The sequence below is a fragment of the Onychomys torridus genome, chromosome 3 (assembly GCF_903995425.1).
Source record: "Onychomys torridus chromosome 3, mOncTor1.1, whole genome shotgun sequence".
Classification (NCBI taxonomy): Eukaryota; Metazoa; Chordata; class Mammalia; order Rodentia; family Cricetidae; genus Onychomys; species Onychomys torridus.
In genome coordinates this window covers 34,598,028-34,615,920 of record NC_050445.1, presented here as the reverse complement: position 1 = coordinate 34,615,920, position 17,893 = coordinate 34,598,028, and the positions used below count along the sequence as shown (strand labels likewise).

Below are 17,893 nucleotides of genomic sequence, written 5' to 3'. Positions count from 1 at the left end.
TCTTCTTCTAGGTGTGTTTATTATTTTGTTTGTTTTAGGGTCAGTTCTTGTTTCATGGATGCAGTATTTTATTTTTTCTTTGGCATGCTCTTTTATGTATTTGGCTTTGTTGTATCTTTCCCTTTCTGGATGGTCTTTGTCTCCTATAGGGTTTTCTTTCTCCCCCCCCCCCCCCCCCCAGTTTGTGTTTGTCTTTCATTAAACATGTATTTCTCAAGTGGCCAGTGAGCCCTGGTTTTCACTAGGGGATTGTAAGGAATTTAAGAAGTGATTAGCACATCCAAAGACTTGTAGAGGGATTCACTCTTTTTGCTGTGATGGGTAATCTTCACCCATCATCTTGATAGATTGAAGTCACTAGAGACATACCTCTGGGAGTGTTTGCAAGGGCTGTTTTGCCAGAGAGGATTAAGAAGGTGTTAGGTCCGTCCTGGACATAGTTAGCTCACCCCTTAGGCCTGTGGGCCTGGGGTTAATAGAAGAAGGAAAAGGAGAAAACCTGATGAGTGTCCTTCTCCCCTTCCCTGCTTCCTGTGCCCCGGGGCTGTGAGGCATCTCAGCCTCCTGCTGCCAGGGAGCCATTTGCTGCCATGCCATCTCTGCAAGGGTGGATTTTATGCCCTTCTATCATGAGGCACAACATGACCTTTCTGACGTGCATTTTATCACAGCAGTAAGAAAGTTCACAATGGCCAGAAGTGGAAACAAGTCTGTCAACTGATGAAGATACAGTAAAAATATAGTATCTACATAAAATCCCTTGCAGTCATAAAGGGAATGGAATTCTGATACATGCTACAACCTGGATGGTTCAGGAAGTGTGCTAAGTGAAATAAGCCAGACACAAAAGGACAAGTATTGCATGACCCCACCTATAATAGGCATCTTATGTAGGAAGAATTTTAGAGACAGGAAGCAGGATAGGGGTTACTGGGGCTGGGGGCAGGGCTATTGTTTATTGGTTACAGAGTTTCTGTTTAGGGTGACGAAAAATTGTGGAAACAGGGAGTGGTAACAATGGCTGCACTACTTTTCGAATTTATTTTGTGCCAGTGAGGCATAAGCTTAAATGGTATATTTTATGCTGTAGAGACACAAAGGGTAAAACAGACACAACAGAATGAGCAGAGAAGCCCTGAGCTGGTGATGGGTTTATCATCTGTGGATTCTGTTTAGATCATTTGTCTAAGGAGCCCAGGCTGCAGAAGCTTGTACTGAGAGACCCCAGGGCAGGCTCCTCCAGGCTTACCTGCAGCCCACAAGCTCAGCTGTGAGTCTTTCCAAGTTTCTATGAAATCTGTCAGTCTCAGTATGGCTGATACCTCCTTGCCTGGTATTCGTGATCCACAGGACGTCTGTTACTCTGTCTAGATTCACCTCCAGCCTGCCTCCAGGGGAGAAGGAGGCTCCTCAAGGCATTAGCTTTTTAAACTGACCTCCGTCAACTCTCCTTAGTTACAGAACACTCTCCATTTTCTAATTTCTACAGTGTTTAGATCTCTTGGGAGATGTGAAGGGAAAAACTGGAGGCAACTTTGGAGTGGATTGGTATCTTAATGTTTTTGTTTAGTGAGACATTATTTCTTTAGATCCTGACTTATTTATGAGCACATCAAGTGTGAAACAAATTCCAGTTATCTTTTAAGAGTTTTCTGATTTGTGTTATGGCCAAATATACAGTCTTGCTATATAAGTCGCTTAGATTTCACATATTTTCATATTCTATGACCAACTGCATGTTCAACTTTGGTAAATGTTCACCTGTGTAATGATTCTTTTGAAAAAGGCAAGGTGAAACTATTATTCTCCTATTACCTTAGCAGATAATCAAAGGCCAAGAGAAATGTTTAAAAATTACATTAAGTATATATAATTAAATTATGTAAACTATACGCACATTTTTCTTGATTAAATTTGTTCTTTGACAATTCCATACATGTATATAGTAAGTTCTATTCAGTCTAACTGCCCCTTACTATCTCCCTCCCACACCTGTTATCCTCCCTCCTCCCTCTCCACAGGTCCTTTTCCCATGTTCCTGTCTTTTAGTTTTGTTGTGGGACACACAGATCTAAATTAGGACTGTCTGGATGGCCGTGGGTTTGGACTATCTGTTAGAGTCTGGTGGGCTTGCTATTTGATAAACAACTGAAGACAATGACAGTTCTTTCCCCAGAATGGACCACTAGTTGACCAGGGAGAGGTGGATTCCCATGGACCGTTCAGCTGTTGGCTGTTGATAGGATCAGTTTTAGGCAGGCCCTGTCCGAGCCCCTGCAGCTGCTGTGAGATGCTAACAATGGCTGTGCCATATCCTGAAGACAGTGTTTCATAGCCTTTCTCCCTATCTTGCTAAAGGAGCAAGCTGAGCAAGGAAAAATATAAAATGTACAGTTCAAGGAGAAAAGGGGCATTAGGAAATGGATTGGAGCTAAACCCTGTGTTCAAGGAGATAAACAGATTAAAGAAAAGCCTGGTGGCAAATGGAATAAAGGGAGTGGTGACCTCAGGGCAAGGTCCCAACCAGCTAAGGTGCCAAATTTGGAAAGGAATTAAAGAAAAGCTTAGAGCCTGATGTGGTGGTACAGGCCTATGGTCCCAGTACTCCTAGAGGCTGGCCAATCTCTGAGTTTGAGTCCAGCTTGGTCTACAGATCCAGTTTCAGGACAGCCAAGCTTAGGCAGTGAAGGAAACCATTGAAAACAGAAAGTTGGTGAAGATGTAATTGAACAAGGGGGCTGTGTTTCAGCCCCCTTAAGCAGCAGAACTTGGCTTTGACTACATGGTTCTGGCTTTAGATTCAAGGATGAAAGGAATGGGTTGTGGAATTTCCCTCTGTGCCTAAGAAAAGCCTCTTAGGCCAGGCATGTGTCAGAGGTGTCCCTGAATGGAGGCCTAGAGAGGCAATTGTGTGAAGCTGTGAAGGTGAAGCCTGGATTGGAGATGCCAGAGCCATGAGATACCTGCCAATGAGAGCTGCTAACAGGGAGTGGAACCAGCCTGAGGGAGGAGGGGTTGCAAATGGTAGGGAGAGAGGGACATTACAAATGGCAGTAGCTTGTATTGATTTGGGGGGCTCTGGGACCTCCCTGATCAACAACTCATAAGAGGGTATTCCATACTTGGCACTAAGACTTTTGTTTGCTGAACTATAGCTTCTGGAGCAGCAGTATCCAGCCAGGCAGAACTACCTTTTAACTTATATTTTTAAATTGGCTTACAAAGTAGTAGGCTTACATATGTCTTTTTCTTCAACTTTTCACTTTGGTTATTGAGTTCAAGGGATTCTCCTGTCTCTACCTCCCCAGTATTACTCTCTGGGAGTCTAATGGTCTTCTATTTCTTCTTCTGTTTATCAGTCAGACTTCTTTTGTAATGAGGAGCTATGTCTTTTTGGTAATTCATATATTCAATTACATCAGAATAGATCCATGGTTTAATTTTTGTGGTTGTTCTGTCAGTCAGAATCCAACGTTATTTCCTTTGTCCCTTGGATTGTTTTATCTTTGGCCACCGTGGACTCTTCCAGTTGGATTTTGGGCTTTGGCAAAAATTCACCTGAAAGCATTTCCTTACTTTTGGCTCTAGAAGCTCCAGGGCCTTGCTGTGGTTTTCTTGCCTAGGCCTGGTTCCTGTTGTTGGAGAATGAAATTTAGACACTAAGAAGTAGATGGTGTACTTGTTGCTATGGTAGGGGGGAACATTAATAAAAGGACATTGCTTTCCCTTTCTAACAATGTTTTCTTAGGTGTGATGGTTGGTTTTGTCAATGTGACACCATCTAGAACAGTGGTTCTCAACCTTCCTGATGCTGTGATCGTTTAATACAGTTCCTCATGTTGTGGTGACTCCCAACCATAAAATTATTTCGTTGCTACCTCATAACTGTAATTATGAATCATAATGCAAATATCTGATATGCAACCCCCATGGGGGTTGTGACCCACAGATTGAGAACCACCAATCTAGGCTCATCTGGAGATCTCAACAAGGGATTTAGTCTAGAATAGATTGGTTTTGTGTGCCTGTCCCTGAGGGATTGTTTTGATTAGTGAGAAGACTCTCTCACTACGAGTGGTCCCTGGGCAGGGTATCCTGAATTGTATGAATGGAGAAATCGAACCAAGCCCTAGCATGCACACATCAATTCATTGTTTCCTGCTCTTGATTGTGGCTGTAATCTGACTAGCTGCTTCAAGTTCCTGCTACTTTGACTTTCCCACCATGATGGACTGCAGCCTGGACCTGTGAGCTGAATAATCTTTTCTCTTTTAAGTTACCTTTATCAGAAAATTTATCATAGCGATAGGAAAAGTAACTGCAGTACACTGGGGTTGGAGGTGTGGCCCCGCGGTACATGCAGTACTTGCCTGCCATGCCGAAGGCCCTAGGATTCATCCCCTGTATCACTATTTTTGCTCTTTGCTTTCAACTGTCAGTGTCTGAAATTCTGAGGTTCCCTAGGAACAAAAGGAAGCCACCCTACTACATTCCAGCCACCTCATAGATGGACTGACTATAAGGTCTGGAAGATTGTGTAGCCCCTTGTTAAAAGTTTTTCTTGGATTATATGATGACTTAACACTACCCAAAAGTGAGTTATCCACAACAGAGGTTTAGAAGTATCCACAACTAGCAGCCATGACTCAGAGGCCCAAAGGGACTTTGGGGAGGAAGCAGATGGTCATCAGCTGTTAGAAATGATGTATGTCCTTAAGGCTGAGCCTGTCTCCCACTCCTTCTTTTTACATTCCTAAGTACATTCCTTTGCATTTTCTTTTGGGAAAGTGAAGTGTGTTGAGTGTTTTGGGCTAGAAAGTTGCTAAGGACAATAGTGGCAAAAAAAAAAAAAAGCCTTGGGAATCCTTTGATAGCTTTTGTTTGAGCCACCATGGATCTCTAAATCTGCTCTAAAAATGTGTTTCTTTGCAGAACTCCAACCCAGATTTGACCTATGATTTGTGCCATCACTTGATCTCTACTGCACTCTCTTCATTTTAATCATTTCTTCATTTTCCTTCTCCGTGTGTGTGTGTGTGTGTGTGTGTGTGTGTGTGTGTGTGTGTGTGTGTGTGTACATGTAGTCAAGAGGATAACTTGTAGGATTCAGCTTTCTCCTTCCATCACATGGATCCAGGGGATTAAACTCAGGCCATCAGGCTTCGTGGCATGTGCATTTTAACAAAGCCATCTTGCTGGCCCTTATTAACTATTCTCTTCTGATAATACATATTCCATTTATTTTTGCTTTAAAATTTTGCATGTATGTGTGTGTGTGTGTGTACATGCATGTATGAGAATGTGCTGAGGTTTGAGGATAACTTGTAGGAGTTGGTTCTCTCCTGCCATCATTTGGGTCCGGGAATAGAACTCAGGTCTTCAGCCTTGGCGGTATGTTGCCACCTACTGAGCCATCTTGCCAGTCCTTCTTTGGCTTTTAACTTTCCTTCAGGGTTAGACTTTCCTATACTATCCCTCTTTTTCTCTATGTCCTCTACTCAGTGAATGGCAAGATTGCTATTATTTATGGCTAAAGAAATACCCCAGTGTTGGAGAAAGGCAGGGGAGGTGGGTGGGGAAAAAGGCTTTGGCAGGCAGCTGGAAGAGCAAACACCTTCCTTGCCTGACTGATACACAAGTGAATGGAGAGGGTTGTCGAGGTAGGTTGGGGAAGACGGTTGGGCCCTTTGCCTGACTTTGATACCCCAGTAACTGTGGTTCCTGCAGAACTCTGGAGAACTTACCTGATGAGCTAAGGTCCTCTGACCTGCTAAGTAGAAACAATTTCAAAAGCAACCTGCACAGCTGTCATACTTGAAGACTTGTCCTGTTTGATTCTGTTGGTTCTTTGAATCATCAAGCATCTCTGTGAATGGGACAGGGCTCCCTCAATTGGCCTTGGCAGTGGTAAATCCTGTCTAGGAGGCTGTCAGAATTCTCAGCACTGACAGCCTCCTGGGGTAAACAGAGCAGCTGAACATCACTTATTTATGCCTTCAAAGGACTCTGGAAGCCCGGGTAACAATGGGTGAAAGGACGAGCCTGTCATGTATTAATAAACAGGAAGGCTGATCATGGGAGGAGGGTTCACCAAGGACTGATGGGCTCCCTGGAGCTTCCTGCCAGGCCTGCTCTAATGACTTATTAGTGAGGCTACTAGGGAAGAAACTATAGTTTTCCCTTCCTTTTGCCACTTCTGTCTGGAGAAACTAAAGGTATTTCATTAGCAAATTCTTTCAGAGAAGGTGGAGATACTGTCTACCTGGGATGGACACAGGACATACACTAGAGTTTTAAAGTAACTGAAGTATTTGAGCACCCATGAAATGCCAGACACTGTGCTAGGCATGGGGACACAAAATGAAGACAGTGGTGGTCCTTAAGAGTGGTTCATTCTTCTCAGGTCCAGTGTAAAGTTAGTTCGAAGAATACTAGATCGATTCACTTATAAGGACTTTTAGAGAATTTGTGTGCTCTAGAGACTGAAAATGTCAAAGGCGAGTCTCAGGGGGCTTATGAGCAGGCAGAAATTAAGTGTTGTGGAGACAATGGCAGATGAAGCACCAGAAACTGGTGCTGAAGGGTGGGCGTCAGAAATCAGGGCGTTGGTAGGGCTGGTTCCCTGCCTCCAGCCTAGAACCCTCTTCACTTCACTTCTTGTTGTGGCTGTCCATCCCTGACTGACCGACAGCTGTCATTCCAGTGTCTGCCTCCATCTTTACTTGGTAATATCTGTCTTATAACAATGTTATTTGTCATTTGTAAACAGCTGGAGCCACATTCTGAGGTTCTGCAAACAGGAACTCAATTTCTTTGTTTGGAGGACCCAACTGAACCTGTAATAGATGAGCTAGTAAAACCAGGATGTTAGTCTGAATGGAAGACTCCTTGAAGTAGGAAAGTCTTCCTGTTGGGAGTTGGGAAAAGTACCATGTCCTGCACCAGGGGCAGCAACATGAATGGAACATTCATTCAGCTTGGCATTGTTGGCTTTTTGTGGAAAATGACTGAAAAGGAACTATGACTGTAGTCAAGATGAAACACAGGTTTTAAATTTAGGTGGTCATAATTGCAAACATAAATTAAGTTTAATAAGCACTTTATTTGGAAGGCAAGAAATGCCTTCCCAGGCATGTATAAGCTTAGACCCAGAACCTGGGTGAGATGTGATCTGGAGGGCTTTCTCTGAAATGACAAAAGTATCTCAAGAGTCAGCCAGATGGTCCAACATGCTTATTTCTGAACACTGTTCCTGTTTCCATACTTTTAGAATCCTACTTAAGCTTATAAGCAAAAAACCTTTAGATTTCTGAAAATCTAGCACAACTACCTTCTCAAAACTCATCACCGTAAACAGCCTTAAAATAATTTCCTGTTTTGTGCTCCCAACTTTTATCAGTTCTCAGAGCTTTCTTCAGGCTCAAGGCCAGGTGCTCTTAGCATTTTTGATTCCCTTAGTAAATAGTTGAAATTATCCTGGGGAGATCTGGAACATCTAATTGTACTTTCTTAGACCCACTGAATATCATTAGGGGAGGGGAGCAGGGCTGAGCACAGAGAACATTTTCATTTTCATTGGATGGGTATGTTTGTGGACATAAGGAACTTGGTCACTGCAAGATTTCCTCTGGGTCTGCTAACAGGAAGTGCTGCTCCATAGTTGTGGGCTGACTTTGAAGGCGCATGGTCCAGAATCCTGTATTTGGAATCTCCTTCCACACTTCCCCCTCTGACATAATTAGCCCACTGACATATGAAGAAAACATATATCCTCCTTCATGAGCAGGCAATTTCAAAGGGGAAGAAGAGTAGAGCCAAAACATGAATGTAAGTTTTAGAAAAAAAATCTCAAGGGTTGCTTCACAGCATGACAAAACTAAACACAGTATGTCAGGAAGCACCAGACAAATTCAAACCCTGACAACTCTGGCAAGAGAAAACTAGTAACCACAGCTACCCACTTTTTGTTCAGTACTAATAGCAGGCATGTTGAAACATACCTTTGACTCACCAATAAAGCTAGTGAGCACCTTGACAGAGAAAATACACTCTAGGAAACAAAAAATGTTCTGGATGAGAACGATTAGACCAAAAAAATTCCCCGATGTTTAAGCAGCCAGACTTCCTCTTAAAGTCATGCCTTTTGAAATTTAAAGGTAATTTCTCATTTAAAAGGTATTTAGTATTTACTATTATCTTCGTATTTTTCTTCCTTTTAACTTCTGGTTGTGGAAGAATATAAATGTTTAAAAGATAATCTACTTGCATTGTGCAACCAAAACACATTAGGACTAGTTGTCTTGGGAAGGAATTTTCTCTGGACTATTGAAGCCCTGGTGAGCCGTTTTGTTGTCTGTGGAGACTGCCCACATTTCCAATGGGGATTTTATGGATTATTGTTACTTTGGGAAGAATTACTTATAGTGACATGGGGCATTTAAAGTTACAGAAGATGAGGTGAACTACAGGATTTATCCAAGGGCATAGTTATAAAAGGGAGAAAAAAGATGAAAATCAATTTTCCATGCCCTCTGTGTTTTGAGGAGCAAATATTGGAAATTTTTTTTTTTTTTTTTTTTTTTTGCTAAACAAGCATGGTCCTGTCCACGAGTCCAGAGGCATTTTAGGTCCCTGAAGAGAGTGCTGAGCTTCTGTTGGCTCCCATTAGGACAAGCTACTGGAGAGCTCTAGAGCAGAACTCACCAGGGTTCCCACTCTCCCTGCCTGCCAGGCTGGTGGTAGTGAGCAGGCCATTCCCTTGGAGAGTCATATTGGCATATATTCCACTCTCAGTACATTCAGATCTGAGCAATACTTTCAAGTTTACTGAAATCTGACCAGCAAGCCCCAATCCACTGCAACACAGACGTGGTAGCTTGTTCCTGGGATAAATGGTGATCATTATCAGATACCAGGAAGAAGGCACGTAATACACTTTAGATTCGTCAGTTCAAAAATTTGCAATTCTTTAAAAATGTGCTTATCTAGTAGCACTCTCAAAACCAGTATCCAATAGCTAGAAGTTTTCTTCTATACAAGATGCTGTTGCTATGAATACTGTCACATGTGACCTAGTCCAGAACTGTCCAGAACTGTTAGCAGCTAGCCTATAGAAGTTGCTAGGGTGGCTGGATGGATCTTTTCTTCTATGTCATTTACAGCTGTTTCAGCATATCCCACAATGGCAGAGGGTTCCCTGCATTTGACCTGGCAGTCAGCATTTCAATGAAATATTGTGACCGTGTTACTGTATATTTCCATTTCATCCATTTGGGTTTGTACTGGTTTTATTTAGGAGCTCCTTGGTCAAGGGTCTGGGACACTGGCTCTCAGGTGGTCTCACAGTTCAAATGTTCTGACTTCAGCTGACTCAAGTGAATCAAAATGTCTCTCATATGTTAATATATAATGGTTTGATAGCTTTAGCTAAGGATGTGTGCCATGGTCAAGCACTATTCAAGTTGCGGACAACTTTATCAACAACTGTACTTCAATGAAGTAAAAAAGCCGTGAAGAGGCTTCTGTGTGCTGATCTGGCTTATACCTGGGAAAGATCACTGGGTGAGTGATATCAAGTCAGGAGGAGGCCATTCTGCAATGTGGGTGAAGGAAAGCATTGTATCCTGGAGACCTGGGCCAAAGGCTGCTGTTCCTCAGCCAGTGGAGGTGCATGCACTGTAGTGTGTTCTACTTCATATGCTGCAGGGTAGAAGTCAGCCTTAGTGCTCTTTGGATTGGTGGACATACATGTTTGCTGCTGGAGCAATCCCACCTGGACCCGATGGTAAGAAGTATGACGCTGGTTCGCACTCTTTCCCACTCATGTATACTTCCTTTTGGGGGATTACGGAGACTAAAAAGAGGGGCGAGGCTTAGGCAAGGCATAGGTCTTAGAAATTCAGCTGTGGAGATAACTTTGGGCTGGTGAACTACAGAAATACTGTCTAAAACAACTGGTATGACATACATTAAGAAAAAAAAAAATCAAGGATCATTCTAACAATACTGCATCCTGACTGAGGTTTACAGTTAAACCTTCTTTCAGCCAAAGCATACTCAAGCTCATCTGATAATTTTCTTGGGTGTTGAGAACTTGACTTTACAGTGAACGTCTATTCCCTCATCTCTGGGAAACCATGCCTGATATTTGATATTCTCTCTCTCTGGCTATTTTCACGGTTCCTTTCCTTTAGCGTGCTTCAAAATCCTCCAGAGGCCCAGCCCAGAATTTGACTCAGAGGTCTCAGCTGGGATTTAACAATTTGCATTTATATCAACTTTCTAAGTTGGGGCAATGCAGTTGGTCTAGAGACCACATTTGGAGGTCAGCGATCTTGCAGCAGACGGAGAAGTCAGAGCAGTATGTACACTGTACAGTGGGAAAGTTCTGTGCAGTTGTTCTCTGAGACAAAGCAAGTTAGGTGTTAGGTTCACTCTTCTTTACAGGAATTCACTCTTCTACCCATATTTACTAGTTTTTCTTCAAGTGTCATATAAAGGGGCTCCATTCCCTTTATAGCATTTAATCAGACTGAAGTCTCTTCTTAAAGACTTTATTATTTTTATTATTTGGCTTTTTGAGACAGGGTTTCTGTGTAGCCCTGGCTGTCCTGGAACTTGCTCTTAGACCTGGCTGGCCTTGAACACACAGAGACCTTCTTGCCTCTGCCTCCCAAATGCTGGGATTAAAGGCATGTGCCACCAACACCTTAAAATGAGAATTATCTGAAAAAATTTGTGTGAACACATTCACCTAAACCCATAGCAGATACCCGTTTATACTTTAGCCAACTTAGCACTGCCATGTTTTTGTTTCCTCACTTTTACTATGGATATCTTTAAAAACTTTTCTGGTATCAACAAAGATTACAACAGAAACAAACTGATTTCATATATAATGTAGTTCAGTTTTGAGATTCGAAGAGATCATTCATCCAGAAAAGTATACTCTAAATGTATGGGTGGTCATTAATTTGGGAAATGTAGGTCTTCGAGAAAGCAGCAGCAACCTAAAGAGCAATGAAGAACTGCTAAGACAGCTTGTGACCCTATTTTCTTCAATGTCAATCAATCACTCTGATGCTCTATTGGCAATGTCTTGTTCTCAGTCAGTAAGGAGGGTTCCTGGACCTGTGTACAGCAACAGTGTGTATCAGAAGATTAACACTGAAGTAAAAGCCTCTCCATGAGTAGCACAATCTATTCCCATTAGGTCTTTAATATTTAGTTTCTTTCCCCACTCATTTCTTCTAGAAGTGGGATAAAGTCAAATTAAAAGATCAAGTCAGTCAAGGTTTTCATATAGCTGAAGGATGTCTGGAAAGGAAGATGACAGTGACTGGGAGATAAACATGTTGCTGATATGTTATCTGTAGCACAATTCAAGTTTATTCCATTTGTTCTTGCAACATGAAACTTAAACACAGTATTAGTTAGCATTCAGATGTACATGAACTAGGATGCTTATGAGAAACCCAACTGTGTCAAAGGAATGACATTGTGGAACCATGAACTCAAATATACCAAAAGTGCACAAAGCACTAGTCTTCCTCCATACTGCTTAGAAAGATTGATTGTTTCTCCATTTACAGAATAGAATCAGGACAATTTAAAGATTTAAAGTTTGCATGCAAAACACTGCAATTGCTTATTTATGTAGGAGGGCACTCTTACCAGCTTCTTCTATACACAACCAAGTATACAATATTACATGAAGAAATTCAGCAGCTGAGCTGAAAAAAAAAATCAAGTACACATAAATTGAAGCTCCTTTATCTGGGGAAAGAAGGAAATGAATAGAAGGCTACTTGTCTGAGCGTCCACATGCTGCAGTTACTGCCTTTCTTCTGTGCCCAGCTGGCTCTAGAAAGGTGAGCTGGGATGTGCAAGTGCTGTATTAGAACTTAAATCTACAGATGCCGGCATGAAGCTGTGGGGGATTTGTTAGTACACTAACCACCAAAAGGCAAATTACCTGTTTTTATTTGATACAGTGCATATGAAATGATGGATTTGATATAAAACTATAGAACATGCAGGGTTTTTTTTTTTCTGAGATGTTAAATAGTACTTCAGTGGAGAACAAAACTTAACCTTTTATTAATGCGTGTAGTACCAAAAGCAGACATTTTAGCTTCCTTTATTCAAAAATATTAACATTAAGCGTCATGAATTTCTCTGCCAAGTGGTTCAGAAATACATTATAAATAACCTAGTTTTTTTTTTATTTGTATTTATTTATTTTTTTTTTAAAGAAACTGTAAACCATCCTGGTCAGTCTATCCTAGTCTATGTTTATATGCTATTTTCTCAAGCAATCGCTTCCTAGTTATGGTTTACAAAATGGCCACCAAAGGGAGGAAGGCAGGCCAGCCTCTACTGCATCACAAGGAACACTAGGATACACTGTACAAAGAATCCTACGGTCTCAGTACCATAACGACTGTAGAAAGCAGACCAAGTTTAAGAATGCTAAGACAATCTACTCTCTGCAATAGCCAACTGTAACAAAACACTTTGAAAGAAAAACTGAAAACCGTGTAAAGGGTTAAAATTCAAGCCTTTAAAACAGCAGTATGCCAAGAGGTGAAAACAAAGGTCTCAAAACACCCTGTTGCATTACATTGACAGTTACAGATTGATCGTGTGCCCTCCACTTATTATCAGGATATCCAACTCTATAGCTTTTTGGCCTTTTGGCTAGGATCAAGTGTAGGATGTCCAACTCTAGTAGGTTGCATTAAGACAGCAGAGTTAGCCAAATATACCAAAGTATTTAAACTACCGTTTTGTGATTGTTTTCTTGGACATAGAAAAATTACAGGGTCAGGTTATTTGAAAGTGAAAAAGCCACAGGATAAAAAAGAGTTCATGGGATAACACACACACACACACACACACACACGCACGCACGCACGCACGCACGCACGCACACACGCCAACCAACCATCAACTGATCAATAGTTATTTAGCCAGGCTGACTGTTCTTGGTAATAGTTTAAACCTGCTATAGAATGCTACATTGCCTTTAAAAAAAACATTATTAGTTTTTTTTATTATCCATAATCTGAATATAAGTCCCTATCCCACCCACCCTTTAAAAATTTGAGGTACATTCAATTATTGCATGACTTGGCTAAGGAAAGATTGGAATAGTTTTTGTAAGCCTGTATGGATGGCAAGTCAAAGAAATCTTAAATGTAGGATATCAAATTTAAGGTTGTATGTTTTAACTCATTTTATTGTTCATGAATTAAAATTTAGAGGTAAGTCTAAATTTTCTGAAGGTCCGAAGAACACCATTTTAGGGCACTGTATTCTAAGAACACAGAATATTTTACATGTATGCAATGCATGATTGTTAAGATAAACAAAAACACTATGCAGGTGGGGTGGTGTTGGCCCAGCAAGAGTCAATTGACAGCTCAGGGAAACCTGGTAACAAGCACGTTTTTGAAGGGATGAGGTTCCATCTATCCAACAGTACATCTCACCCCAGTGATAGCTTTGGTGCACTCCAAAATCAGCATCCATGGTGGGTCTTAGAGAGGCATTTCAAAGAATTGTCTTCATTCTCCAAACACAACTAAGGCTGATTCACTCAAATAGCAAATGAAGAAAATCTGTAAGTACTAAGACAACTGTTCTCTCTTTATAAGATACTAACACGCTTATGGCTATGATTTTATTTTTAAATCTCCTTTTACTACCAGCAGGAGTCTCAAAGTGTTTCAATGTTATATAAATGTCTGAGTCTAAAGGAGAAAAAAAGAAATAGGCATACTGGAATGACTCCTCCTTTAGGCTCCTAGAATTTAATATTTTATAAATAAAACTAGTCAGTTTTATCTAAAGAGACATAAAATTGATGTGAAAGGGGAGAGAAAATCCAAAGTTTAGTCATCCAGCAATTTAGGGGTGTGCTGCTTATCTGAGCTTTCCATAAAGATTAAAGTCATTTAAGATTTTGGTCACTAACCATAGGCAGCGAGCGCTCTTCCCTAGCCAGGAACCCCCAGGAGAGTGCATTCTTAAGGCAGAAGGCTGTAGCTAATTGCTTGTCTCAGCACCCTAAGTTGACATAACAGCAGCCACTACTGCTCACAGCTAGGGCTACCCAATAAGTAAAGTTGGCCTTGTACAGTCAGACCTTCAACACACTAATTAATAATTAGCTAGGGAGCTGAGAAGGTCCAATGATCCCCATACACTGTATTTTTGCTCTCCCTTGGGTATAAGCTGTATATTTTACCAGAAATGGAAAAGAGGCTGGTTTGATCAGGAATCCCAGTAAAAGGCCGATCACATTCCCCACTGCTCCTCCAAAATACGTTTTTCCCTCCCTTGGTAGTCTGATTGGTTATGAGTTTCTCTCTCCCCTCACCCCTCTTAAAGTATTTAGCTGAAGAAGCTGGCAGATAGAAAGTGACAGACAGACAGGCAGCAGTGTGAGGCCACAGGAGAGTCATTCTTCCCAAGTTATCAGTCCATCCATCCATTACTGGAGAAGAGCTTTGATTGCCTGGTTGTCAGTGGCTTCAACAGCAGTCAGTCCATCTGGGCCTTTCACAGTCTTATCAGCACCCTGGAAAAGAGAGGAGAGACCCTTCATTAACTGAACTCACACTAGAGAACAGTGAATGCCAGAGGTGGCTAAGTGGTATAGGCCTTTTCTACTCTGATCCCTGGAACCCCTGGTGAAGGACTGAACCAACACTGGAAAGGTGTCCTTTGTCCTTCACACTGTGCTATGACATGTCCATGACCACACTCACACACACACAGAAGTAAGATAAAAAAATTACATTATCATTTTCCAGGTGTTAGAAATTATAAGAAACAAAACAAGTGTTTTGGGTATGTAGTGGGTAGCTGTTCCAGCTTTGTCCTTGAAGCACTACTCACATTGAGGCTTCCAGTAACTGTCATGCCTATGAGGCCAGGTGGAGAGAGGAGCCCTTAAGACCTGAGATCCAGATGTGCCGGCTCTGTTGGTTCCTGGATCCTGGACACTAGAGGTAGAATGAGCAGAGTTCTCCAGAGACCACTGGACTGTACTACACCTTTCCCGGACCTTGTAACCTATCCCTTTACTTGTAAGTTAACCCACAAAAGAAACCTCCCTTTTAACTACATGGAGTTGTCTTAATACTCCCACCAGTATGGGTACTGTTCTATTACTGTGAAGAAACTCCATGACCAAGGCAACTTATAAAAGAAAGCATTTGATTGGGGGCTTGGTTACAGTTTTAGAGTGTTAGTCCATGACCATCATGGCATGACACCAGAGCAATAGCTGAGAGCTGACCTCTGACTCATAAGCCCAAAGGGAGAGTGAGACTGGGAATGGTGTGGGCTTTGGGAACCTCAAAGCCCAACTACAGCGACACACCTCCTCCAACAAGGCCACACCTCCTAATCCTTACCCCAAACAGCAGTTCCACCAACAAGGGACCAAGCATTCAAGTATGAGCTTACTAGGACAACATTCTCATTCTCATTTCAATCACCACAACAACTCAGCAACTCAGCATCAGCATGGAAGGAGAGAGGACGAGACAGGTTTTTGTTTGTTTGTTTGTTTGTTTTTGTTTTTTTTTAAGGGTAGGGCTCCTGGTAGGTCAGCTACTTTCTAGTGGATAGCCTCCTATCTAGGAATTTATGGTCAGCACCAATTAGACTCTGTGGGATGGACAGGCTAGGCGGGAGGAGTGGGGATGAACACAGGGAATTGGAGCTCACTTAATTGTGGCTTTACCTACATCAAACATCTGAAAGATCCCTGCTACTCAAAGCCCCAAGCTACCCAGCTTCCACTTCTCGGGCTCTCAATAATTCTCAGTGGCCCAAAATCTTTTCAAAAAGTTCCTATTAGAGTGAATTTCTATTATGACAACATTTAGCTGACAAAATATTTACAATTCTATAGGCCAAACACAACTAATGTTAGTGCTTTAAATGAAATTAAAAGACAATGCCTGTAATAACAGAGAACGGGTATGTTAAGGAAAGTGGTTTTTGAGGACTAATGAAGTTCCTGGAGAATTTGGGTGTATCTGGCCCTATCCCTTTCTTTAGGAAGCAAATCATTTTTGTGCATTCATTTTTAGTTATGTGATAATTTCCATAGCTTTAGATAATATATTCCTGTTACTATTTGAGTTGCTAGCTTTAGATTTTATCTTGATTTCCTGCTACAGAGACAGATGAGTCCTAGCTTACTAACACCCTCTTCCTTCCTCAGACTCCCACTTTCTTATACTTAATGTATCATACTGTTGCTTTGCAAATTTAAAGTTATTTGAATCTAGGTTTCTTCTTACATTTTGATGGTGTATCATTTTCCATAAAGTAGTATTAGAAGATACCCTCCTGGATTTGCCTATGATTCTCCCTAGGGAACTTTAAATTTGCCAAATTTTATGTACTTTAGGATTAACTTTTATATTCTGGTCTGTAAAACTTGTATGTATGTTGACTCTCAAAGTTAAAATGTGCTAGCAATGTTTAATTATTTGACATAAGTACCGCTTACTGCGGCTCTTAGCCACTACTATCCTTTGCTATCTTTTTTTTTTTTCTTTTTGGTTTTTCGAGACAGGGTTTTCCTGTAGTTTGGCGCCTTTCCTGGAACTCGCTTTGTAGGTCAGGCTGGCCTCGAACTCAGAGATCCGCCTGGCTCTGCCTCCCGAGTGCTGGGATTACAGGCATGCGCCACCACTGCCCGGCTTTTGCAATCTTTTTGTTATTCCAGCGCTGCCACTCTGGGCAGCCCTCACAAACGGAAGGGGCTGTAAATGTGCAGTACAGTGTTAGACCTATGTAACAGCCTGAGGCTGCTCAGTCTTATTCATTCATTTTCAAACAAACTTTTGAACCTTTGTTACTTAGTTAGGGTAAACTGGTAAAATAAAAGTGGAAGACAAAGTAAACACAGTTTCCCTTCCTAGAAGAAAGAGGAAAAATAGACATAGCATACAACTGGCAACTGACCTAAGTTGGAATAAGTTGCATTGTTCTCTAAATGCTGAGTTCACTGGGTGTTAATGTATCTGAGCAGTGAGGACAGTCAAACTTCTACCTCAATATGCCCGCCCACTTGCAAAACAGGATGGCTACATTCTCTATTCTGTCTGGCCTGGCCCTCCCTCCTCTTGCTCTACTCCTCCCACCCTCTCTGGCTGTCCTGGACATATTCCCCATTCATTATAGAGCTGCAAAGCATGCTCAGGTGCTTAACCACACCCCCTAAAACAAGCCTGTAGCGTCTCCCTACACACTCACTGCTTTTTAGTGTTCTCTCCTGGTGAAGGACTTAGCCAAGGAAGGTGAGCACACTATGCAGCTTTTCTTGTTGACTTTCCACCTAACCAGTCATTAAGTCTGCACTATCTTAATGACTCCCAACTACCTTCTCCATTGCTATCCTTATTTTCAGGATCTTCTCAACTTTTAGATGCAATAGTTTTCTATTTGGTTTAGCTTCTTTATCACGTAGCATGCCATTCGGACTACTCCATCTACGTGGGTGATCTTTCTCGAACACAATGCTAAAAATTCTCTTCACTTTCCTACGAGTCTTTAGTGGCATCCTCATAAATGAGAATGGAGACAAATAACAAAAAGCCATGAGCAAGTGGAAGAGGCCACTTCAACTGCCTGTGGTGCTATCTAAGAGACATTCATTATCTTAGCTGGTGTGGGTGGCATCACCCCTAGGCCGATGGCACCTGAGTTGTGTATGAAAGCTACTTGAGCATGAGCCAGAGACCACCAGAAAGCAGTGTCCCTCCCTCCAGTTCCTGCTTTTAAAGAGCCTGCTCTGACTTCTTGATGATGGACAGTGACCTGAAGTGGAAGCTTAATAGACATTTCTTCCCTAAGATGCTTCTGG

At 41.7% G+C, this 17,893-nt stretch overlaps 1 protein-coding gene across 1 annotated transcript in view; it reads right to left on the bottom strand.

The window, feature by feature from the left end:
• Window positions 1-11,363: 11,363 nt before the first annotated feature.
• Window positions 11,364-17,893, bottom strand: part of Mtpn (myotrophin) — a 28,171-nt gene continuing 21,641 nt past the window's right edge. Inside the window, exon 4 of the mRNA XM_036182095.1 lies at window positions 11,364-14,584. Within this exon, the coding sequence (XP_036037988.1) occupies window positions 14,498-14,584 (87 nt within the window). The 3' untranslated portion in view covers window positions 11,364-14,497. The remainder of the gene's footprint in view (window positions 14,585-17,893) is intronic.